The sequence below is a fragment of the Mesocricetus auratus genome, unplaced genomic scaffold (genome assembly GCF_017639785.1).
Source record: "Mesocricetus auratus isolate SY011 unplaced genomic scaffold, BCM_Maur_2.0 Super-Scaffold_100007, whole genome shotgun sequence".
NCBI lineage: Eukaryota > Metazoa > Chordata > Mammalia > Rodentia > Cricetidae > Mesocricetus > Mesocricetus auratus.
This window is the reverse complement of record NW_024429191.1, coordinates 78,271,351-78,296,432: the sequence shown is the minus strand read 5'-3', so window position 1 is coordinate 78,296,432 and position 25,082 is coordinate 78,271,351. Positions and strand designations below refer to the sequence as shown.

Below are 25,082 nucleotides of genomic sequence, written 5' to 3'. Positions count from 1 at the left end.
CCCCTGACTCCAGGATGATCCTGATCCAGGCAGGCGAGGTCACAACCTCCATGCCTTAAGCTTAACCTGAGTGGCCAGGGTTATTGCTGGCTGGGAGAAAAAAGCTGAACAAGTAGAGCAACAAAGCGCGATGCTGTCTGTAAATAAATCCCACCGCAAGCTTTTTCTTTTATATATATATATGACTGGGATGGGCGGGGTTAGCTCATCTGGCTCCTCCCCCTCGTTTCGGTTTCATTTCTAATCACTGAGCTGCCAGCCCGGGCTTTCCCGAACTTCAGAAGACTCAGCAGAGAGCCGGCTGATCAGCTACTCTGCCCCCAACCTCACCCCAATCCTGGCCACAGCAGGTTCCAGGTGGGTTTCTATGGTGCGCTGCTCCACCTCCACGAGAGGCTTGGCGTTCCAAGCAAAGGGCAGCTTCTGCAGCTGATTGGGCTGGCAGGGAGGGGGAGGGGTTAGAAGGCAGGGGTTCTGATCCCTCTGCCATTCCAGAATGGAGCTGCGACCTTACCAGTGGGAAGTGATCTTGCCTGCCCTAGAGGGCAAGAATATCATTATATGGCTGCCCACGGGCGCTGGGAAGACCCGGGCAGCTGCGTTTGTGGCCAAGAGGCATCTAGAGACAGTAGACGGAGCCAAAGTGGTGGTATTGGTCAACAGGGTGAGTGGTCTGCCCTTCCCATAGCAGGCTTTTGGCTCTTCCCGGCAGTTCTGGGTCTCTTCTAAACTACGATGCCGCCAGGTCTCACGTTGACTCAGGACCCTCCGATGTCCTGAAGGGTCACCTTACTCCCCAGCTTTCACCACCCCAACCTCCAACAACTGCCATTCCCCACACACACCGCAATTCAGGCTCCCTCCCTTCGTTATTCTTCCCTCCCAGGTGCACTTGGTGAACCAGCACGCTGAGGAGTTCAGGCGCATGTTGGATAAACACTGGACCATGGCAACCCTGAGTGGGGACATGGGACCACGAGCTGGCTTTGGCCTAATGGCCCGGAGCCATGACCTGCTCATCTGCACAGCAGAGCTGTTGCAGCTGGCAATGGCCAGCCCAGAAGAAGAGGAACACGTGGAGCTCACAGGTGAAGGCAGGGGCTCTGTGAACACCTGAGACCTCCGGTCAGCGTGGGAGTGAGTGGGCCCCATTGCCAAAGCCGAATTTGGGTTATAAAAACATGCTTCTGGGCCGACAAGCCCCTTCCCCAGCTGAGCCCCAGTCTCCTAATCTGTACATTAGGAGATCATCCCTGCCTGCTCCTCATCTGGGATCCGGCCCTAAGTTGGGAAGGGAGGGGGAGTTTTCCGACAAGGGTGGGGAACTTCTTAAAACTAACACTGTTGGAAGGAAGAGGTACCAGCTGAGGCTTACAACTGTCCCTCACGTGCCCCCAGAGTTCTCGCTGATTGTGGTGGACGAGTGTCACCACACCCACAAGGACACGGTCTACAACATCATCCTGAGCCGGTACCTAGAGCTAAAGCTGCAGAAAGCAAAGCGCCTCCCGCAGGTGCTGGGTCTCACGGCCTCCCCGGGCACTGGCAGGGCCACCAAGCTCCAAGGTGCCATTGACCACATCCTACAGGTCAGCGAGCCCCTTTCCCCCCCCATAGATCCACGAGGAACCCCCTTGCCTACCTGGCCTCTCCCCAGGCCCACCAAGCAACACCCATCTCTTCCAGCATCTTGAGTACTGTGCTTACGGCAACCTTTGAACTTACTAGCCTTTTGCCTGGAATACCCTTGTTTTTTAACCTCTCCCATCTGATTCCTCCCTGCCATTCAGTGAACAGCTCTGTCATCGTCACAGTCTCCCCTGGCTATCCCCAATGCTCTGTGATAGCACCAGTTTTGGAGTTTATTCATACTACCTGATGTGTTCCAATAATGGATTCTTTCCTTCATGCTTGTCCCCATCTAAGTTCCTCTCTGTCACCTGTGCCTAGAGTAGTAGTAATTGCAGTCATACATTCCAACTTATTGAAGAAACAAATCCCAACTCCAGTGTGCCCTGCCTTAGGCCCTCCCGTTCTTAGCCAGGACCCCACCCCCCTCAACATTCTGCCTGACTCCTCTTTCCTGTGCTGTCTCTGTTGCCTCCAGCTCTGTGCCAACTTGGATGCGTGGCGCATCATGTCCCCGGAGAATTGCCACTCCCAGCTGCTGGAGCACAACCCGAAGCCCTGCAAGCAGTATGACCTCTGCCAAAGGCGCAGAGAGGTGCGTGAGGGGTCCGAGGACCAGCTGGCTTCTGGTGCAGTGTTAGGGAACCTACGGGCCCTGACTCCAGCTTCCCCGGGTCTTGTCACTTCAGGCCTCTTGCCTATGCCTCTGTGACTCCGCCTGTCCTTCCTGTGCTCTGAGGCACATGCAGCCCAGGGCTACTGCTCAAACTGGCTCATGGTACTGCCAAGCCATGAAGCTGGGCTACTTGGTGTCAAGGCTGGACCAATTCTCTTCAGTAATGACACTGGCTGATGTCTGGGACAGGGCTGAACCTGGGCTTGACATCACTGTGTCCAGGCTACACGGCAAAGGTATAAAGTGAGTGAGGCAGCAGAAAGTCTCTGGCCATGATGCTTCACGCCAAACAGGCCAGCCCTCGGATGTTCTGACACTCAAGGGAAATGTTCGGAGTCCTGCGTGGTACCATGTGTTTGGGAATTCCTTAATCCCCGTACTCCTTCTTGCTCAGGACCCTTTTGGAGACTTGCTAAAAAAGCTTATGAACAAAATCCATCAGCAACTAGAAATGCCTGAGCTGAGCCAGCAATTTGGAACACAGACGTATGAGCAGCAGGTGGTGGAGTTGAGCAAGGCTGGTGAGAGAAGCAGCTTGGGAGGGCCGGCCTTAAGTAGAGCCTTTGGGGGCGGAGCTTCTACAGGCAGGGCCTGTCGGGGCGGAACCTTTAGGAGCAGAATTGTCTAGTAACTTTAACTCTACACCCCCTGCCTTCAGCGGCGGAGGCTGGGCTCCTACAAAGGCGGGTGTATGCGCTGCATCTGCGACGCTACAATGATGCACTGTTGATCCACGACACTGTCCGTGCACGGGACGCTCTTGACATGTTGCAAGATTTCTACCTCAGAGAGCGCACCACGAAAACCCAGATGCTGCATGCTGAGCACTGGCTGCTGGAGCTGTTCGATGGTGAGGCATAACGGGGTTAGAACTGCTTGAGAGCTCAAGGTCAGTTGAGGCTGGGACTCTTTATTTTCCTACCCAAGGCTGCTGGTATGACAGACTTGTTTCCTCAAGTATGATAGTTTGCAAACCAGTAAAACTAACTCAGGTTTTATTTTAATTTCTTATTACATTTAATTATTTCGTGGGGAGAGGAAGGTATATTCATGTGGGTTCTTGTGACAAAGGAGGACACTCGTGGAGGTCAGAGGACAACTTGCCCAAGTTTATTCTCTCCTCCTAATGTGGGTCTCAGGGATTGAACTCAGGTTGTCAGACTTAGTAGTTTTCTCTCTGAGCCATCTTGCAGCTAAAATATTCAAAGATATTTTAACAACCACTTAGGCTCCATAGGTAAAGAGCTTCCCATGCAGGTGTGGACCTGGGTTTACAACCCACTTAAGACCAGGCGCAGCAGACTTGTCATCTCAGCACCTGGGCAGTGGGGACACCGTATCCCTGGGGGCCTGCCAGGTGAACTCTGGTTACAGGAGGTGACCCTGTCACAATTAACAACAACAATAATGATAATAGTCAGGTGTTGGTGACGCACACCTTCAATCCCAGCACTTGGAGGCAGAGACAGGAGGATCTCTGTGAGTTTGAGGCCAGCCTGGTCTACAAAGCGAGTTCCAGGACAGGCTCCAAAGCAATACAGAGAAACCCTGTCTCAAAAAAAAAACCATAATAATAGTAATAATAATAAGGTAAATGGCTTAGTGGGTAAATGTTCTTGCTGTACAAACTTTTGATCTCTCAAACTCATGTGTGTGGAGGAGGGAAGAATGGAATCTGCACTCTCTACACATGTGCCATGGTGCACATACCCATGGACATACATGACAATAAAAAATAAAAATTTAAAAATAAGGTTTGAGAGTGCTAGAAGACACCTGACGTGGACCTCTGGCACGTGCAACACACACACACACACACACACACACACACACACACACACACACACGTAGTACTGAAAAGTCTGACTTGAAGTTATCCTGGTATCAGATGTTTAAAAGTCTCAAAGGCCAAATGGTAGTGACACATCCCTTTAATCCCAGCACTCAGGAGGCAGGTGGATCTCTTGAGTTTGAGGCCAGTCTGATCTACAGAGCAAGTTCTAGGACAGCCATGCCTACACAGAGAAACCCTGTCTCAAAAAACAAAACAAAACAAACATAAATGGTCCTAGGGCAGATTGGAGGAGTGACGGTGAGGGTAGTGAGCATGACTTCTATACTGAGTGTCTCATGTAAGGCTGGCATTGGAGGAAGTGCAAATGTGTCCTTAAGTGTGCTTTTGGGACAGCTCAGAGAATGAACAGGAATCAGATGTCCTCTCCTACAGCCCTGTCCTTGTGAGTGAGCACCTTTCAACACCCAGGCCTGAGCCCCTTGCCTCTGCCTCTGTGTTCTCAGACCATAAGAATGCACTGGCCCAATTAGCAGTTCATGGACCTGAGAACCCAAAGTTGGAGATGCTGGAAGGGATCCTACTGAAGCAGTTTGGGAGTCCCAACCACCCTCGGGGCATCATCTTCACCCGAACCCGCCAGAGTGCTTACTCCCTCCTGCTCTGGCTTTGGCAGCAGCCTGGCCTACAGAATGTGAACATCAAAGCCCAGATGCTGATTGGAGCAGGGAATAACAGCCAGAGCACACACATGACCCAGGTGTTTATTTTTGGCTAGAGGTGTTTCAGAGGGGAGAAGGGGGAACAGGGTCACCGGCACAGTGATAGCAGGAAGGCTCTGGGGATGGAGAAATTGGATCTTCCCAGGCAGCAGACCAGAGAGCTGGGGTAGACAGAGACCACCCCTATCCCCAGACTGAAGGTCCCAGGAAATGGAGCAGCAGGGGGTCCAGGAGTATGAGGAAAAAAGAGTGGGTGCTGTGGCTTCTCAGGGCTGAGGGTCAGGAATATAGGATCCCTTGTGGGAGAATAGAGGCTAGGCAGGAACATTTAGAAGTCACTAGGGAAAGGGCTACTGCTACAGCTCAGTTGGTAGGATCTTTGCCTAACAAAGACATAACTCAGAAGATAGATGATAGAGACTAGAATTTAGAATCTCAAGGTCATTCTTGGCTATAACAGCAAGTTCAAGGCCAGTCTGAGATACATGTGAATCTGTCTTTTAAAGGGAGGAAGGTAGGGCAGGGGGGAATGTGTGTCCCTAGGGATTGGTGTCACTAAGATGGGCAGGATACCTGGAGACAGAGCTGGGACTCTGAGTTCACATAAACCTTTTCCTCCTCCCCAAATCCTTCAACAGAAAGACCAGCAAGAGGTGATCCAGGAGTTCAGGGATGGTATTCTAAACCTGCTAGTGGCCACAAGTGTGGCAGAGGAGGGGCTGGATATTGCCCAGTGCAATGTGGTGGTGCGCTATGGGCTCCTGACCAATGAGATCTCCATGGTGCAGGTACTCTAACACCCTCCTCCCCACCACAACAGCCCTGGAAGGATCCCATGGGGACCTGCAGCCTGCTTCTGCTTCACTTTCTTCCCAGGCCAGGGGCCGTGCTCGAGCTGGTCAGAGTGTGTACTCCTTTGTGGCAACAGAGGGCAGCCGGGAGCTGCGGCGGGAGCTGACCAATGAGGCTCTGGAGGTGCTGATGGAGCAGGCAGTGAATACAGTACAGAAGATGGATCCCACAGAGTTCAAGGCCAAGGTCAGCAGGCAGTCTGCTGCAGCCTGTGAGAGCCTGAGGCTCTGACTGCATCCACACACTTTTGGGGTCTCCTCCTGGCTCACCCTGGGAACTTTTATACCATGCAGAGAAAGATCAAGGCCAGGGTAATGTTGCCAGAGAGGGTAGTGCCTGTCCTCCACATAGCCTTAGAAACAGGCCTTGTCCTAGATTTGCCCTTAACCTTGGTTACCACAGCAAGTTCGAAGTCAGCCTGAGATTTGTCAGAATCTGTCTTTAAAAGAGGGGGCAGGGTGGACAGTAGTGGTGCATGCCTTTAATTTGAGCACCTCGGGAGGCAGAGGCAGATTGGTCTCTGAGTTTGAAGCCAGTCTGGTCTACAAAGTGAGTTCTAGGACAGCCAGGACGAAACTGTCTCAAAAAAAAAAAGGTGTGGGGCCAGGGACAGATACTTTGTGTATTTGTGAGAGCCCTTCTGGAAATAGAAAGGAAACAAAGACACAGACAGATGATAAGATTGGGACACTGTGCTAATCTCTGAAGCAGTGTCCAAGTTGTCCTCTTTACTCCTGTTGTCCCAGCATAATGATGTCCCATGACAGATTAAAAATAAAGCTTTGCATGACATTTCCCAAGGGGAGAACATGGATTCAGCACAAAGGCTGTCCCCTGCCCCCATATATTTTTAACATTTTTTTTTGGTTTTTCCAGACAGGGTTTCTCTGCATTGTTTTGGAGGCTGTCGGTCCAGCCTGGCCTCGAACTCACAGAGATCCGCCTGCCTCTGCCTCCCGAGTGCTGGGATTAAAGGCGTGCGCCACCACTGCCCGGCCTTATTTTTAACATTTAAAAAATTTATTTTTGACATTCTAATGCCAGTTCCCCCTCCCTCCTCTCCTCCCACTGTCCCCCCCCACCTCCCATCTGCTTCTCAGAGAGGGTAAGGCCTGCTGTAGGAAGTCTACTAAGTCTGTCCCATCATCTTGTTGACTGTCCCCATAGTTTTGTTAACAAAGCTTCAGAATTCATGGGAACTGGAGGGTAAGGTGCCACACAAAAACAAGGACCTGAATGCAGATTCCCAGCACCTGGGGACAGCAAAGAGGTCCTGTGATCTCAGCTCTGGGAAGCCTGAGACGGGGGAATCTCTCAGCTTGCTGGCCAGCCAGTTTAGCTGGGTCAGAGAGCTCCAGGTCAGCAAGAGACCTTGTCTCAAAAACAAAGCAAAAGAACAAAGCCAAGTCCCTTCAAATGTCAAATGGTCTCTGGGAGCCCTGGGAGCTTTCCTGAGGTTGGCTCTCTTGTTGCCCATGTCTGAGTCATGTCTCCTCCCCACTGCCCCCCCCCCAGATCCAGGACCTGCAGCTGGCAGCGCTAGCTAAGCGGGCAGCACGCACGGCGCAGCGGGAGAGTCAGCAGAAGCAGTTCCAGGGAGAGCAGGTGCAACTCCTCTGCATCAACTGCATGGTGGCTATGGGCTACGGGAGTGACCTGCGGAAGGTGGAGGGCACCCACTACGTCAACGTGAACCCCAACTTCTCGTGAGAGCCATGGGAGGGCTGGCAGGAGGAGGGAAGGACTTTTGCAGGATGTAGGAAGCGAAGGAGCATTTTAGCAGGCCGGGCAGTGGTGGCGCACGCCTTTAATCCCAGCACTCGGAAGGCAGAGGCAGGCGGGTCTGTGAGTTTGAGGCCAGCCTGGTCTACAAGCAGGACAGCCTCCAAAGCCACAGAGAGACCCTGTTCAAAAAAAAAGCATTTTAGCAAGCAGGTTTTGTCCACCACACGGTCCCACAAGTGAGGAGCAGAGGTATGGTGTCTGGCTTAAGTGCCTGTAGCCATTATGTGATTGAAAGAGAACTGGGATTTAGGATACAAAGAATTTAGGTACAAAATAACTCCTTGGTCCTACCCACTTTCAGGACACTGAAGACAGGACTGTCAGTTGAGGCGGCCTGTCTATACTACTCAGAAGGCAGAGGCAGGAGAATTACTTGAGTCTAGGAGTTCAGAGTTAGCCCAGACAACAGAAAGGTCTCCATCTCAAAAGAAAAAAGAATTTGGGAATGGTGCACTCTTGTAGTTCCAGTACTGAGAGAGAAGTGTGCAAGGTGTCATCCTTGGCTACGCAGAGTCCCCAGTCAAGGTGGACTCAAGAAGAGAAGGGTCCTGGTCTTTATAGTGATTTTCAGGTTAGTCATGGTTACGTAGCGAGACCCTGTCTCGAAAGATAAATAAATGAAAGAAGAAAAAAAGAAAAAGAAAAGGGTGGGGGGAGGGAAGCTGGGATTATAGCTCTGTAGAATGCTAACCCAAAGTGCACATATTCCTGTGGGTTCGATGGGTGTGGTAGTACACACCTGTGACCCAGCACTCTGGAGATGGAGTAGGATCAGCAGGTCAAGGTAACCCTCAGCTACATGGCGAGTTGGAGGCCATCTTGGACTACATAAGACCTTGTCTCAAAATCCAGATGATCTGAGCTTGAGTACCAGATCCCACGGTACAGGGAGAGACTCCCAAAAGTTACCTTCTGGATCTCCGCAGGGGCTTGGTGGCACACAAACCGCTTCCTGATCCATTCTACACATACTAGAATCACACAGCTCTGGCTCTCGCTCTCGTGAGCCATCCCCCCCATCCTACCTTACTTCTGCTTACAACATTCATTAAGTGACTGTTTATTAGACTCCTCCCATGTGTCAGGCCATGGCACCAAGGTTCTTCATACGGGTTCCATTTGAGGGAGAATTTTGAAGAGTGGCAGGGTTTGAACACGGGAAGATAAGTCTAGGCAGAGGTGAGAGAGCGCAGTTACCCTTAGGGGAAGGACAGGGAGTGACAGGATTCTGGATGAAGACAGACCAGGTCATGGAGCTTCTCAAAGGCTGGGCCTGAAAGTTAAACCTGTATCCAGGAAGCAGTGAGGAGCCACGAGTGCATTCTGAGTCAGGGAACATCAGGAGGAATGAATGTTTCTAGGACACTCTATCAGGCTTGGAGTTTGGAAATAAGGATGAAGAAGGAGATCCATGAGGAAACTTGAAATCACTCATGTGGGAGTCAAAAAGTTCCCAAGCTTGGGTGTGGGAATATGTTGCAGACAGGGCAGGGAGACCCTCTGAGGTCTCTTGGTTCTGGGACATTCTGTATCTTGACAGGCAGAAAAGCCTGATGCCATGGCAGGGGCTCAGCCAGCTACAGGGCATGTAGTCTAGGGGACAGGACTCCAGAGGGCTCTGTCTGCTTCATCCCCTCTAGGGTCTATTATACTGTCTCCCAGAAGCCTGTGGTCATTAACAAGGTCTTCAAGGACTGGAGGCCTGGGGGAACCATTAGCTGCAGTAACTGTGGAGAGGTAAGTGAGGACCTGTAGCCCAGGTCAAAGAGCCCTCACCCCAGACTCCAGAGACCCTCCTTCTCTGGGAGACCCTCACCCAGAGTGTCAAGTAGCCCTCTGTGGGAGACCCTCAGTCTGTGCTCTAGTCCTAGGGAGCTGACTGCATGATGGCCTCAGGTGGTAGACACAGGCCTGGTCATCACAGAAGTCCAGCTCAAGGACAGAAACTCAGATGTTGCCATTTGTTCCACCGACAGGTCTGGGGCTTGCAGATGATCTACAAATCGGTGACCTTGCCGGTGCTCAAAATCCGAAGCATGCTCCTGGAGACCCCTCACGGGAGAATCCAGTCCAAAAAGTGGTCCCGGGTGCCCTTCTCGGTACCTGACTTTGACATCCTGCAGGACTGCGCCCAGAGTCTGTCTGATCTCTCTCTAGACTGACCCCTTGTGTCTGTAGTACCTAGCTCAGGCTGCAGGGGGCAGGATAGTCCAGCAAGCCATTCTTATCCCTCTGGGTGGTACTCTAGTCACGGGAAGTGGGCTACCCATTATTCTGTCCCAGATACTCTTTATATACATTGGATGGAGTTGGAAAACTGATGCAGGAGAATTGACAAGCTGTGCTCTGCACTAGGCATCACAGTGTCCTTCCCTTGCCCAGGCAACTTCTGGGTTTTTCATTTTTTCTTTTTGAGGCCCTTCAAAATTAAAAATGTTAAAATGAGATAGAAAATGGTTAGTCATTTTTATTTTTGAAGTATAATAAACCTCATGTTAATAATGTGTAATTCAATACATTTTCACCACACGTGCCTCCTCTAATCAAGATATAAGCACACCTTCACAATTGACTTTGTTCCCATTGTCAGCCCTGTTTTCTACCCCTCTCCCTACGCTTACCCACTTGGTGGTCATTTTTAATGTTAAAATACTCCCCTCAGGACTGGACATGATGTTCAGTTGTTAGAGTGCCTACCATGCACAGAGCCCAGGACTTGATCCCTAGAACGGAATAGGCCAGCATGGGGAGTGCCTGCCGTGAATCTTGGCACTGGAGAGGTAGGAGAGGATGGTCTGGTGAGATGGCTCACTGGGTACAGCATTGCCTCCAATCCTTATTGAGTTCCGTCCCCGTGGGAGGAGAGAACCGTTCCTGCCAACTTGTACACTCATGAGCACACACAACAAATAAATAACTGTACAGTAAGGGCAAGGGATACATAGTGAGTTCGAGGCCAGCATGGGCTGCATGAGATCCAGTCTAAAAAATAAAAAGTCTTCGGTGTCTAAACCTCATGTAGGTTATCAGCAGGATAAATCTGAGGTGTCAAAGACCGGATTCGCAGGCAGAGAACATGCCTAGCACAAAAGAGGCCCCGGGTTCCATTCCCAGATTTACCAAGCCTAAATCTGAGGCCCTTCAAGAATGTAAGGCCAGCCGGGCTGGTGGCACATACCTTTAATCCCAGCACTCGGATCTCTGTGAGTCTGAGGCCAGCCTGGTCTACAAGAGCGAGTTCCAGGACAGCCTCCAAAGCTACAGAGAAACCCTGTCTCCAAAAAGAAAAGAAAAAAAAGAATGTAAGGCCATTGTGTCCCCTCTCTGCCGTGACAGCTTCTAACCCCCCTGTACCCTCTTATCTCCCCTTCTTACCTGGGTGAAGAGAGCCTGATGATTTGAGGGCTGGGATGAGGTAGGCATGGAACACACAGAATTGCAAAGGCCTAAATTTTTTGTTCTCATTTTAAGAGAGTCAGGATCTAGGTTGATTCTTCAGGGAAAGGGCTATTTCTGTAGTGAGAGACCCAGCAGGCAGGAGTCACCTTCAAGGGGGGAGGAAAGGGCTAGGGTAGAGATGTGACAGGAGGGTGACAGTTCTTCCTGCTATCCAACCTTCATCTCTCCTGCTTCATTCTTTCTGTGACTCAGAGTGGATGGAAAATAGTTCGTTCTCTCTTCTCCCAGTCTTTTCTGGCCGAGGGCTAAAATTTCTCTTCCACTCTTTTGGGCACCCATCTTACTCTGAGGAAACCTCTCTCAGAGCCCTTGGTCCCCTCCAGGCGTCCTTGGCCCCTTTGGGAGTCGATCTCCTTCCTCGTGGGTGCCTTCTGCGTGAGCGCTCCACACCGTGCCCTGAGTTAGCGCCCCTTTCCCCAGCCCAGGAACGTGCCTTTTACAGGTCAATAAAATTAGCGACTGGGGGGGAGGGGCAGAAAGTGCTAAGCTCAGTGGCCTTGAATGTGGCTGGACTCACGGAATCTGGACGCCTGTCATTCCAGCGCTAAACAGTGACAGCTGAGGGAACTGCGAGGGTGTTTGGGGTGGGCGCAGACCGTGTTGCAAGGAGAGAGGAAAAGATGGGCACCTAACATGCCTCCGCAGGCCTGGGCTGGGAACTGACCTTTACGGGAGGGGGTCTAGCCCCATCTACCTTCAATTTCGTGAGAGCGTCAGACTGGGGGGAGGGAGGCTGAGGCAAGTCTGTTCTTGCTGCTGCTTTGGGTTGGGGTCTTCTGATGGAGCCGGGTTTGTGAGCATCTGGACCAGGCTTTCTGAAAGAGGGAATTTGATAGGGTCAGAAGGACCCAAGTGTTCTAGCCCTCAGTGTAGTGGTTCATTGCCTGCAGCCCTGGCCCTTGGGAGGCTGAGGAAGAACTGGTGTTAGTTGACTAGTTCAAGGCCAGCCTGGCCTGAGTGCAACCTTTCCTTAAGAAAAAGAAAAAGAAGAGGAGAAAGACGAGGAATAAGAAGGAAGGAAAGAGAAAAGGAAAGGGGGTAGGGAGGAAACAGAGCTTAGGCAAGCATGAATAGTGGCATGCACACACACACACACACACACACACACACACACACACACACACACACACACACAACCCTAGCATTTGGAGGGAGGAGGCTGGAGGACCAAGAACTCAAGGTAGCCTGCACTATGTAAGAGCCTGTTTTAAAGGGGGGTAGGGGAGAAGAAAAGAAACCAGAACTCCCAGTGGTCCTGTTCTTGGCCCTACTTGCCAACCTCAAAGTGCCTACAGACTCCTCACTGCCAGAACTGGGGTGGGACAGAAGACCCCGCCCCTCCTGCCTCGGCCCCGCCCCCGGCCAGCCAAGTCCCGGCCGGTGAGCCCAGAGCCTCTGCGAAGCAAACCAGGCGAGAGCAGGTGGCCACTGCCGGCTCAGTCTCTTCCCTGCAGGTAAGACAAGCAATGCTGGCAGGTCCACACTGAGGACCTTGAGGGCAGCTCGGGAGGGTGAGGCAACTCCTTGTCCTGTCCCCTGCCCGCGTCCTAGGGGACCCCCCAGAGACATTCTCTGTCTGCGCTCGGTGAGCATGTGACTAAACTACCAGGAAATTGGAAGGACCCACTGGCTGTGGTGATGCTGCCTGGGTCCGAGGGCTGGGGAACGCAGCATCGGGCAGTAGGTGTGTGGCGGGGGTGCTTCGTCACCCCAAGTGCCCTGTATGAGACCCAGGGTAGTATCTTTCACAGCGGTTTGGAGTGATGGGATGAACTGAAAGGTTTCTGTTCTGGGGGCAAGTGAGATGACAGCTGCTGCCTGCTTGAGCGGAACCTGGGTTTTCTGGTGACCCCGGGTGCATCATTTGCACCTGGGTACAGATGCAGGATGGAGGTGTGTGTGAGGAAGTACCTGCCCAAGCTCAGCAGGTCCACTCTGTGTCATGTCCTGGGTCAGGCTACGGAGATGAAGGCAGGCATGGGATGTCCATGCCCCCTCATGTGGGATTTGACTTTAGGGGGCACTCTGTCTCCCTGGGTTTCAGGGAAGGTTTTCTGGAAGAGGCAGTCTGAGCTATCTCAGCTGTGATGCTGGGCTCTCTAACCCATAAAGGAGAGGCAACTTGGGACCTCGCGGTTCACTTAAGTAAAGCAAAGAGCCCTGGGGTGTGGACCCGAGGGAGTTAAGGGTGCTGCTACCTGGTCTCAGCCAAGACTCCAGGAACCTTCCAGAGACCATCACAAGCCTTCAGATACACTGAAGTGATGACTAGGGGGGAGGATTTTTCATGACCATCTAGATTTCTTCATTCCATGGTCTCCTCCCCATACACCATCGTCAGTAAACTTTTCCTCAATTCTTGTGTTTGTGTGTGCACGTGTGCCACATACGTTGGCATGTGTGTGGAGGTTAGAGGACAACTTTCTGGAGTTTTTTTGTTTGTTTTTGTTTTTTGAGACAGGATTTCTCTGTGTAGCTTTGGAGGTTGTCCTGGAACTCGCTCTGTAGACCAGGCTGGCCTCGAACTCACAGAGATCCGCCTGCCTCTGCCTCCCGAGTGCTGGAATTAAAGGCGTGCGCCACCAACGCCCAGCCTTTCTGGAGTTCTTGCTTGCTTCCCACCATGTATGTAGGTGCTGGAGAATTGAACTCAGATCATTGGGATTGGCAGCAAGTGCCCATACCTGCTAAGCCATCTCATGAGCCCTTCTTGCTCATTTCTGACTATCATTTCTCATTTCTGACCATCATTTCTGCTTCTGGGATAGCTAGCTTCTTGCTTCTGGGAGGCAGGGGGTTAGTTATAGGAAAGAGGACCTTCTGGGTGGGTTAGCACTGAGTCCGATCACCTCTACCTCTGAACTTGAAAGTGGGGATAAGGATAGAGCCTGCCTCATAGGGTGGTTGCAGGGATTTAATGAGAATACACATGAAGAGCCTTTAGCACAGTCCTGGCGCCTGGTGAAGGCTCAACAGGTCTAAGTGTCCCCTCCTGGGTAGGACAGCAAAGCCGATCTGCAGGGGGTGGAGGTGGGGTGGAAAATTTTTAAAGCTTGTCCAGAAAGAGAGATGCCCTGCACTCCTCCCCGACCAGCCCCTGCCCCCTGCTGGTTCCCATCTCTGTCCAGAACCCCTTACCTCCTTCTGGCTCTGCCACCGTGTTTGGACTGCCTTTTATCCACAGGGTGAGGCAGGATCAAGGGAGCTGTAGGGGCTGCTTGGGGCTGTGCCTAGATGGAAGAAGCCCTGGTTTGGAGACTCAACTTGACAAAAGTTCCCTTTTGGCGTCACCTCCCATCCCCGCCTCCAGAAATCCACTAGTTGAGATCAAACTGGGCTGGGTTTTTCCAGGAAGACAAATAATCCTGCCTGGGGATTGCCGGAGCTGCCCTCCAGTGGAGGAGTGAGAGCTTTAAGTCCTGGCTGTAGCTCTGGTGGCCCCCAAAGAAGAGCAATCCCTGAGCACCCTGAAATTCTGGGCAAGAGAGGCAATCCACATGCTCCAGTCCGGGTGCTTCCAAGTGCTCTGTTCTGGCTGCATCAGGACCAGTCTCAGGACCCAGAGACCAGTTGGGAAAGTGCTTGCCTAGCACATTAGTTGACAGGGCCTGTGGCCAGAAGTAGACTGAGGCCAGGTGTCTGTATGGCTGGCCCTTGTGGTGCAGAGACGACCTGGCCTCAGGACTGTAGCAAGGGCAGGGATGGCTGGAGCCAGGGTGAGGATGAAGCCATCTCTCTGTACAGTGATGTCATCCTGGTGTGAGACTCATCTCACAGGAAGCAGAAAAACCTGAATTTAAGCCTGGTCTCCTAGGGAGCTGTGGTGGTATATCTGTCAGGATAGGGGATGGAAAATAGTTATTGAACATGGGTCTGGGGTGTAGCTCAGTTGGTAGAATGGTAGCCAAGCATGCACAAGGCCCTAGCTTCTGTCCCCAGCACTGCATAAAACCAGGTGTGGGAACATGCCTGTAATCCCAAAACCTGGGAGATAGAACCCTGCATAAAACCAGGTGTGGGGGACATGCCTGTAATCCCAAAACCTGGGAGATAGAACCCTGCATAAAACCAGGTGTGGGGGACATGCCTGTAATCCCAAAACCTGGGAGATAGAACCCTGCATAAAACCAGGTGTGGGGAACATGCCTGTAATCCCAAAACCTGGGAGATAGAACCCTGCATAAAACCAGGTGTGGGGGACATGCCTGTAATCCCAAAACCTGGGAGATAGAACCCTGCATAAAACCAGGTGTGGGGGAACATGCCTGTAATCCCAAAACCTGGGAGATAGAACCCTGCATAAAACCAGGTGTGGGGGAACATGCCTGTAATCCCAAAACCTGGGAGATAGAACCCTGCATAAAACCAGGTGTGGGGGAACATGCCTGTAATCCCAAAACCTGGGAGATAGAACCCTGCATAAAACCAGGTGTGGGGACCTGCCTGTAATCCCAAAACGTGGGAGATAGAATCAGGGGGATCAGAAATTTATCTGATTCAGATAAACAAGGGGGTGGGGTTAGAGTTTGAGGCTAGCCTGGTATACATGCAACTTTATCTAAAAAATATGGGACATTTTGCCAGGTCTTGGTGGCGTATGCCTTTAATCCCAGCACTTGGGAGGCAGAGGCAGGCGGATCTCTGTGAGTTCAAGGTCAGCCTGATCTACAGATCGAGTTCCAGGTCAGCCTCCAAAACAATACAGAGAAACCCTGTCTCGAAAAAGCAATATATATACATATATATATGTATGCATATATATATATGACAATATATACATATATATATGACATTTCATTCACAAGACCTGTAACTTTAAAATATATATTATTGTTGTTGTTTTGCAGTACTGGGGATCAAGCCCAGGGTTTTGTTTGTGCTAGGCAAGTGCTCTACCGTGGAGTCATATCCCAGCCTTTTTCGTTTTGTTTTGTTTTGTTTTAATTTGGGGATAGGGTCTGACAAAGTTATTCAGGCTAGTCTTAAACTTGAGGCAACCCCCCTGCCTCAGCTTCTCAGGTAACTGGGATTACAGACCTGTGCCACCATACAATTAGAACTTTAAGATATTTAGACCTGTGTGGACCACCAGTGGTCTTCTTGCTCCATGGCCTGCAAAGGTGACAGGGGACCTGGCTGAATCTGTGGCCCCACGAGCCATTTGGTTAACTCCATCCCTAAGCCTCTCCTCTAGCAGAGGGACCATAAAGCTGGGCTTGGGCCACACATGTGTAGACAAGGAGGGAGTTTCAAGGTGAAATGAAAATTGTCAGTTGTCACCAATAAGCAATCCCCCCTTGGGTTTCCTGACCTCATTCTCTAACTAAAAATTGGGACAATTTTTTTAAAATGTCCTATGATTCTTGAGTGGGAAGGTATGGGGACGAGAGCTTGCTTTTCTTCCCAGCGTGGCAAGAATGTGGCGCTTTCTGCTCCCAAGGAGCAAGGACAGAAATAAGCTTGTATGCAGCAACAAGAGGGAAGGAAACTAGATCAGAGGAAGGCAAGGATGGATCTCCATGCCTCCTGTGCCCCTCACTCCATCCCGCTCTGCCTGCTCACACCCACAGCCAGGGAAGAGCGGCTTCTTCAGGAGTCTGTAGCTGGGAGCATCCCTGATGGAAATACATGGCATGCTGGTCTAGGCTGCTGTGGAGTGGCCTGTGACACCTAGACATACTGTCTGTTTAGAAAGCAAAGGCATGCCACCTCTTTAGAGACCAGTTCCGCTCAGTCATGATTCTCACTGGACTGTTTGGGGACCAACCTGCCACTCTGGCCTCCTTAATGCTGCAAGGTATTTTTAAAGAAATAGACACACTACCTATACATGTGCTCACTCACCCAGCATGCTACCCGGCTCACAAACCATCCCTTGCATACCGACCCTGATGCCCTACAGTGTGCACCCTACGGCCTTCCCACACTCACAGCCTCCCTTCCCTCTTCAGCACCTTTTCATTCGCCTTGGGTGATCACCAAGTGGCCAATGGTTGACTTACTTGGTGGCTGGAGTTCAGGTACTTGCAGTGCCTCAGTGTTGGAGACAGGAGGCAGTAGCGCCACCTTCCTGGGACTCCCTCAAGCCTGGAGGGACTTGGTGTTCAGCATCTCGTCTCCAGAAGTGACTAGGGGACCTGAATCTCTAGATCTGCCTGTCTGTGTGGTTTTGGGGGCCTCCTTCTGCTTCAGTCTAAGAATACGTTTGTCCTCTCCGTGCTGTGTGCTCCATCCCTGTCTCCCCTGTCTCCCCTGTATCCCCATCACTGTTCTGTCTTCTCTCCTCTCCCACCTCTCTGTCTCTGTCTCTGTCTCTGTCTCTCTCTCTCACACACACACACACACACACACACACACACACACTTCTCTCTGGTTACATGGCTCTGTACTTCTGTCTCTGTGTCTGTATTGTTTTATTTTGATGACAAGATCTTAATCTATAGCTCAGGTTGGCTTGGAACTCACCGTGTAGGCCAGGTTGGCTTCCAACTCACAGCAATCCTCTTTCTTTAGCCTCCTTAGTGCTGGGGTTGCAGATATGAGCCAACCCACCCACCCCCCAGTTGCATGTCTCTACCTCTCAGCCTAGGTGTGTTGGTTTGTATCTCTGGGACTCATTGTCTTGAGGAAGCGCAGGGAAACAGTATGGATGAGTGTCTCTGGGTCACAGAAAGTAGCAAAGCATCTTGGGGGCACTACTGTCACCTCTGGACTCCTCCTCCAAGCAAATGAGGATTATCAAGACCTGCAGACAAAAAAGGTCAGTGTTGGTTCCTCTGTCCCTGCCCCTGTTGAGAGCTCTGGCTTTAGAAATGGAATATTTTGTTGTTGTTGTTTCGATACAGGATTTCTCTGTGGCTTTGGAGACTGTCCCAGAACTAGCTCTTATAGATCAGGCTGGTCTTGAATTCACAGAGATCCGCCTGCCTCTGCCTCCCAAGAGCTGTGATTAAAGGCATGCACCACCAATGCCCGGCTTGGAATTTTCTTCAATGACAAGGCACAGAGTCATAGGCCTGGAAGCAGAACTAGGGGTTCAGAGTGATGGAGGGGCAGCCCCTTGTCTGTCTTGTTGAGTAGTTTGACCTTAAGTGGAAGGTAAGGACTTGGAACCTCCCTCAGAAGAAGTGTGGACAAAAGCAGGCCTGAATCAACACCTTTCTTTTTACCTTGAAGCAGCCAAGTTCAACCCATGTTTCCCAGTTTCCTGCTCCAAACCGCCGGTGTGCCCCCACCCTGTTCCAGCCTTCCGCCACTGTGGCTGCGGGGCCTCTTTAAACAGTCTCTGGCCTCTCCTCTCCCTGCTGCTGGCTACACCATGGCCACAGCTCCTGCACAGGCCTTGCTGTGTTGGCTGCTTGTTTATTTGCCTAAGGTTTCCTTGGGTGTGGTGAGAGCCAGATCCACAGACCCTCCCGAACCCAAGATGCCCATGGAGAGGCCTGGCCACATGTCAGCTGCCCTACCTCCCTCATTGGCCTCCAGGGCCTAGCTCCTCTACTCCCCACCCTCCTGGCCTCACTTTGCCGATTCCTACATGATGTGAGCCCTGTCCTGCTTTGAGAATTCTAGAAGGGGGCTATTAGGAGGAGCGTTAGAAACCAGAACTTCTGCGTTCTCTAGGGGTCCCAGAGAATCATAGGGTGTGGGGCATGAACTTTAGAACTCCTCGGCTGAGCTTGAGCTAGCCACTCAGTGACACTTGAGAGAGGAAGGATTCTGTCCTGGGCTTGGGACAGTTGTGTCATCGCTGTGACAAAATCCCTGACAAAGGCAGCTTTGGGAAGGGAGTTCGTTTTGGCCCACAGTAGGAAGGTCCAGCCCCTCAGGCCAAGTGAGGCAGGAATAGGAGGCAGCTTAGACACTTGCATCCGAAGCCAGGTAGCAAAAAGATGAATTCAGGTGCTCAGTTCCTCTTTATTTTATTGGGGACCCCAGCCCAATGAATGGTACTGCCCACACGTACCATTAACCCGGATAATCACCATGTTTCCATGGTGAGTCTAAATCCCATCAAACTGATAAGAGGGCCCATCCCATGGTCCCTCCTAGGATCTCTGCAGGAGGAATATCCCTGGAACCTCAGGGTCTTCCAAGCTCTTGATTTTGCACAGTCAGTCCAGAAGTGTCTGGCTCTGCCCTGTGAAGTAAAAGTCCCTTGTGCAAGTGATAGGCAGGTGCAGAGGTCAAGGCTACCTGTCAGTCTTCATCCGAGTGCAACCTTGAACCCAGGTCTCCTTGGACAAAGAGACTCACAGGGTGCAGTAGCTTCTGGTTTTCCTTTTGTTGTTGTTTTGTTTGGTTTTGGGGTTTGCCTGTTTTGTTCTTTAAGACTGGGTGGTTTCTTTGTGTAGCCTTGGGTGTCCTGGAACTAGCTCTGTAGACCAGTCTAACCTCAAACTCACAAAGATCCACCTGCCTCTGACTCCCAAGTGCTAGGATTAAGGGTGTGTGCCACCACCATCCAGATAGCCTCTGGCTTTCCTACTCTAATCTTTGACCTACCTCCTGGAGGACCTCCCACCCAGGATTCCTCATCCTGGACCTGTGTCTCTGGCTGGGAAGGTAGACTAGGGGTAGATAGTATTCCTATGACCTCATTCTGAGACTCGATGCCCTAGTTAGCAGCTTCCTGTGGGGGAAAGGGAAAGCTTTTAGAAAAGGCTTTTAACCAGCTGAGTGCTAATTGGGAATTTGAATAGCCCTTGCTTAAGGCTAAGGGCATCTAACCAGGCTCTTCAGGTTGAGGTGTGTGTTAGGGGTGAAGAAGCCAGAGTAGAGATCACAAGGTTTTCCTGGACAGCCTTGCCAGCAGCCAAATGTAGGAGCCAGGAATGAAGGGACAGTCCAGATTGAGGCAGCTGTTGGCATATGTGGGAAGATGGGCCTGGGTGGGGGTGAGGAATAAAGCCATCCTGGTAGGTCTCTTTACTCTCCTGCTCATATGAGCTTCTCTGGAGGGATATGACTATACACTGTCCCTCTTTTATTCCAGAGCCCTGGGAGTCCCATCCCTCTTCCCCATCCTTGTCCCATGGACATTGATCCTCTCAACAATTCTTGAGTGCCTACCCTGGGATCTGCCTTGGGAATTCAAGAGAGAACAAGAGAATAAAAAGAGAAGGGACTAAGAGGAGACAGACAGGCAGTTAAGGATGTAGCTGGGTTGGCCTGAGTTCGATCCCCATCTGTGATCCTGGCACTGAGGAGGTGGAGGCAGGAAGATCAGAAATTCAAGTCCGTTGTCTGCTACATTCCAAAGTGACAGTCCTGTCTAGGGGATATGAGAACTTGCCGATAAAATACAGAAATGACAGTTCATCAGGTAAATGCACTTTCCACTAACCCTGATGGCCCAAGTACTATTTCTAGGACCCATGTGGTAGAAGGAGAGAACTAAACTAAACCCTATAAATTCTCCTTTGACTTCCACATGGGTGAGTGAGGCCACTGCTCACACTCACACACACACACACACACACACCTATAGCTTTAATTATCTATCTAATTTTTTTTTTCGACACAGGGTTTCTTTGTATTGCTTTGGAGGCTGTCCTGAAACTCCCTCTGTAGACCAGGCTGGCCTCGAACTCACAGAGATTCACCTGCCTCTGCCCGCCCCCACCCCCACCAACACCTGGATCTATCTAATTTTTTAAAGGAGACAAGACAGAAAATCCATTTTAGAGAGGGCTATGAGGAAGTTTCTCGTAGAGGAGCCCAGAACTAAGGAGTACACAAAGCAAAAAGCCCAGGTTTGGGGAGAAAGGCATGATAGACTCCAGGGACAGAAAGACCCCAGTGTGGTTGCAGTATCTATCCCTCATATGGAGATGGTGGAAATAGATGGGGTAGGCACTGACGATTTTGACCTGGATATTTTAACCCCAAGGATGTTTTGAATACAAACATTCTAAACTAAAAGATGCCAACACACTGGGTAGATATTTTCCACTTTGAACTCTATTCATCCCTTGATGAGATTTTTTTTTCTTGATTTTCCTCCCTATGGAGGAACAAATCAATGTCCTACAGTGGACCAGATAAATATCCATGCTTTTCATTCCATTTTAATTTCAACAAAACTCTTTTCATCGACATCAACTTCTCGTGTATGCTGCCACTGGGATTTGATTGTTCTGGGAGTTCAGACTCTCAGCACCAGGCTCTGACACTGTGAGTGTGACTAGGTAACCCCATGTAGTTCGGGAAGATCAGAATGTAAAACAAGATTATACTGCTTTGTCAGTTTCAGTCAAGAATGATTTTTTTTCCTAGTCAGTTTCTAGTAATCACATTGTTACTTCTACCAGGAATATTTTTAGTCAGCAAGTAGTATTTATATCTCAGTTAATCTGTGGGTGGGGCAGAGTGGACAGGGTGCTGGGAGAAGGGAGAAAGACTTGAAAGAGGCCAAGAAGGGCCCAGCCATCCAACCCAAAGTTTGCAGATCACACCAGGCTATGGAAAACTATGAAATGTGGTCCAGTGCAAAACTGTAAACTTACATAAAAAAAAGCATTATGAGAGTCTAGGCGATGGTGGCACACACCTTTAATCCCAGCACTCAGGAGGCAGAATCAGGCAGACATCTGTGAGTTCCAGACTAGCCTGGTCTACAAGAGCTAGTTCCATGACAACCTCCAAAGCCACAGAGAAATCCTGTCTCGAAGTCCCCCCTCTCAAAAAAAGAATAGAAAAAAACCAACCAGATTTATTTTATTATTTTTGAAGGTTATTTTTATTTATGTATATGTGTGTGTATGCATCTGTGTGGGTTTATGCCACATGTGTGCAGGTGCCTGGAGAGGCCAGAAGAGGACATTGGCTCGCTGGAGCTGGAGTTATAACTCCTTTTTCTTCTTCTTTTGTAATTCATTTGCAAGTTTCTTGAGTGTGAACTTTGCAGATGGCAATGGTGATATTGCAATATTAAAAGGCAGGACACGCGTGGTACCAATATGCACCTTCTGGCTGGGGTGAGGATTTTCCCAAAGAGGAAAGGAACTTTTGGAGCTTTTGTTAGTTTCTTTGTTTGTGGCAGGGTCCCACTTTGTATCCCAGGCTTGCCTGGTATCACTGTGTAGCCAGCTGGTCTTGAACTCACAGCAACTCAGCTATCTTGGTCTCCTGAATGCTTTACCATTGAAAATTATTTGTGTGTGTGTGTGTGTGTGTGTGTGTGTGTGTGTGTGTGTCTGTGTGTGTGTGTCTTCGCACGCGCGCAGTGCTTATATGAGGGTCTGAAGATAACTCATGGGAGCCAACTCTCTCCTTCCATCATGTGGATTCCAGGGGTCTAATTTAAGTCATCAGGCATGGCAGAAAGAGCTGTCCCCTCAACCGCACTCCCCACCTCCCCACCCCCATCATCTCACTGGCCCCGAGTGCTCATAAACAGATGGTGTGCTCAGAACTTGCTCATTTATTTATTTGTTTGTTTGTTTGTTGTGGTGGTGCTGAGGATAGAACCCAGGGTCTTCCCATGCTAGGTGGATGATCTACCTCTTAGCTTCCCCCACCTAACCCTGTGTTCTGGCTGTGTGCAGAGAATATTTAGGAGGAGGAGGAAGAGGGGGTACATACAGAGCAACCAGGTAAGGTGGTCACTATTCCCCTTTAGGCAGGAGGAATAAGAGGATTGGGGATTTAGCAAGACAGCAGAGGTAAGAACTCCCTAGGATCCTGTCAAGGCCTCCCACACCTCCTTTCCTCCTGATATTAAAAACAGCTCAGAAACAAGTGTCTGGCCCCACACTTTGTGGAGGGTAGGAACCAATCGTGTCTGCCCCTGAATGCAAGCTGGGGAGGGGATGCAAGACCCCACCCACCCAGAGTCACATGACTGGAACAACCACTGGCCACAGACCTGGCCCTGAAACAGACTCAGACACTGGGTGCTTGTCCTGCTGTGGCTCGGAGCTCAGGGTGTGACCCTGGGCGAGGGTACAAAGGGGCCTCTGTGAGTGTGGGGCACTGTGCCCACCTGGACCAGACCAGGCGCCTGAGGAGTGAGGAAGTGGCCCGAGAGTACTGAAGGGAGGAACGTTGAGGTGGCACACACCTGAGGTTGAGTGTCACAGGGGCTGAGCCACTTCCTCGCCTGTAAGATGGGGATCTAGACCCCAGCTTAGACCTGGCACAAGATCAGCACCACTTGTTGACTGGCTCCATGACCTTTAAGTGACATTTAACACATACACACAGTGTTCTCATGTGCATATTTGCTGAGCACTTTACATCTAATTGACTCGTTTGACCCCTACAGAGACCCACTAAGTAAGTACTGTTAGTATTTATCCTTAAATTACACATAGGGGAAACTGAGGCTCAGAGGCAAGATCTGAACCCAGGTTCTATAGCTACATACATACTCTTACTTCTGGAAAGCAAGGTGGGCATTCCTTAGGTCAGGTGCCTCAAAAGACATGTGGGTCCTTCAAGGGAGGATGTTTCCCAGACTATGTGTATCTTAGTGGATAGAACTACACATTGTCCCTGCACCAAGGAACAGTAAGAGTGTAGCACAAATAGTTAAAAACCCAGAACCAGGCAGGACAGTGGTGGCACATGCCTTTGATCCCAGCACTCAGGAGGCAGAGGCCAGTGAATCTCTGTGAATTTGAGGCTACCCTGGTCTACAGAGCTAGTTCCAGGACAACTAGGGATGCTACACAGAGAAACCCTGTCTCAAAAAACAAACAAAAAAACAGAGCCTGATACTGGGGTTCAAGCTGAAGATCAGGAAAGCAAAGCAGTCAGCCACTAACTCTTACCTCTACCTCAGATGGGGGAGGGGAAGATGATCCTGGCTCCATGAATCCTCAGTGTGTCTGGAAACTGAATGAATGCCTAAGACTGACTGCCACTGACCCTGAGCTCCTTATATACCTCTCTAGTGCTGGTTTTAAAAGGTGTGATCTCTGTTTCTCTTTTAGATTGATTCACTCTTGTGTAGCCCAGGGTGGTCTTAGACTCAGAGATCCGTCTGCCTCTGTCTCTTGAGTCCTGGGATTAAAGGTGTGCGCCACCACTGCCCAGCTTTTATGGCTGTGGTGAGCTTTGCATTCTGAGCCTTCAGGAAAGTTTTATTAAATCATAAATAATATATCACTACATAAGAGGATGGAATTTACACTTTTGGGAGCAGTGGAAATCCAGGGTAGGACAGAGCAGAAATCAGGAGGACCCTTGTCACAACCCTGCTGCCCAGAGCCCAGCTGTGGAAGCTGCTGTCCCAGATGGAAGCTGATCTAGACTGTATTCTTTTTTTTTGTTTGTTTTGTTTTTTGTTGTTGTTTTTTTTCAAGACAGGGTTTCTCTGTAGTTTTGGAGCCTGTCCTGGAACTTGCTCGGTAGACCAGGCTTGGTCTCCAACTCACAGAGATCCACCTGCCTCTGCCTCCCGAGTGCTGGGATTAAAGGTGTGCGCCACCACCACCCGGCCTAGACTGTATTCTTTCAACAAGGTTGAGTTATACCCTGAGAGGTGCCCAGCTGGGGTCATGTGCTGAGAACAAGCAGACCCCATTCCCTAGATGCTGATGTCTACTAGAACACAAAGCATGGCATGGGGACCACAGCCCAGGCCTGAAGATGGAGGACAGCCTAGGAGTGTGGTGAGCAGCAGGCTGAGATGGCATGGGGGATGGGTAGGTAGCATGGGAAGCTGCAAGCAGTGTCACTGGGCCAGGTGGATGAGGACTCCAAAGCCAAGCCTCGGCCTCAGATAGCTTTTCTTACTAGCATCTGTGTTCAGCTGCTCCTCAGAACTGCCTGGGTGCAGTTGAAAAAGCAGCCACAGATAAGCATGGTGGCACAGGCTGTAAATACCAGCAAGAGGGAGGCTGAGGTAGGAGAATCTGGAGTTTGAGACCCTGAACTATATGTTCAGACCCTGTCTCAAACAACAACAATAATAAATAAATATTTAACAAAACAAAATAGAGTGTCTTAATTAGAGTTTCTATGGCTGCGATGAAACACCATGACCAAAAAGCAAGTTGGGGAGAAAAGGTTTTGTCCGGCTCACACTTCAGCATTGCTGTTCATCACTGAAGGAAGTCAGGACAGGAATTCAAGCAGGGCAGGACCCTGGAGGCAGGAGCTGATGCAGAGGCCACCCCATGGCTTGCTCAACCTACTTTTTTTTCCTTTTTTCTTTTTT

The 25,082-nt window shown here is 50.5% G+C and overlaps 2 protein-coding genes and 1 long non-coding RNA gene across 3 annotated transcripts in view; 2 read left to right on the top strand and 1 right to left on the bottom strand.

Annotated features, from left to right (window-relative positions):
• Positions 1-204: 204 nt before the first annotated feature.
• On the top strand, positions 205-9,901 carry Dhx58 (DExH-box helicase 58). Its single transcript, XM_005087391.4, has 13 exons — positions 205-357; positions 496-664; positions 887-1,088; positions 1,399-1,589; positions 2,108-2,224; positions 2,700-2,826; positions 2,964-3,155; positions 4,604-4,857; positions 5,458-5,607; positions 5,696-5,857; positions 7,187-7,377; positions 9,097-9,193; positions 9,433-9,901. Exons 2-13 carry the CDS (start codon positions 497-499, stop codon positions 9,616-9,618), a joined length of 2,037 nt encoding a protein of 678 aa, XP_005087448.1. The 5' UTR covers positions 205-357; position 496; the 3' UTR covers positions 9,619-9,901.
• LOC121141511 lies at positions 9,899-14,214 on the bottom strand. Its single transcript, XR_005878444.1, has 2 exons — positions 14,054-14,214; positions 9,899-11,730 (listed from the first exon to the last, which is right to left on the bottom strand). It is a non-coding gene; the product is annotated as an uncharacterized LOC121141511 (long non-coding RNA).
• Positions 12,281-25,082, top strand: part of Znf385c (zinc finger protein 385C) — a 53,614-nt gene continuing 40,812 nt past the window's right edge. Inside the window, exon 1 of the mRNA XM_040749702.1 lies at positions 12,281-12,369. The gene's annotated coding sequence lies outside the window, so the exon portion shown is untranslated. The remainder of the gene's footprint in view (positions 12,370-25,082) is intronic.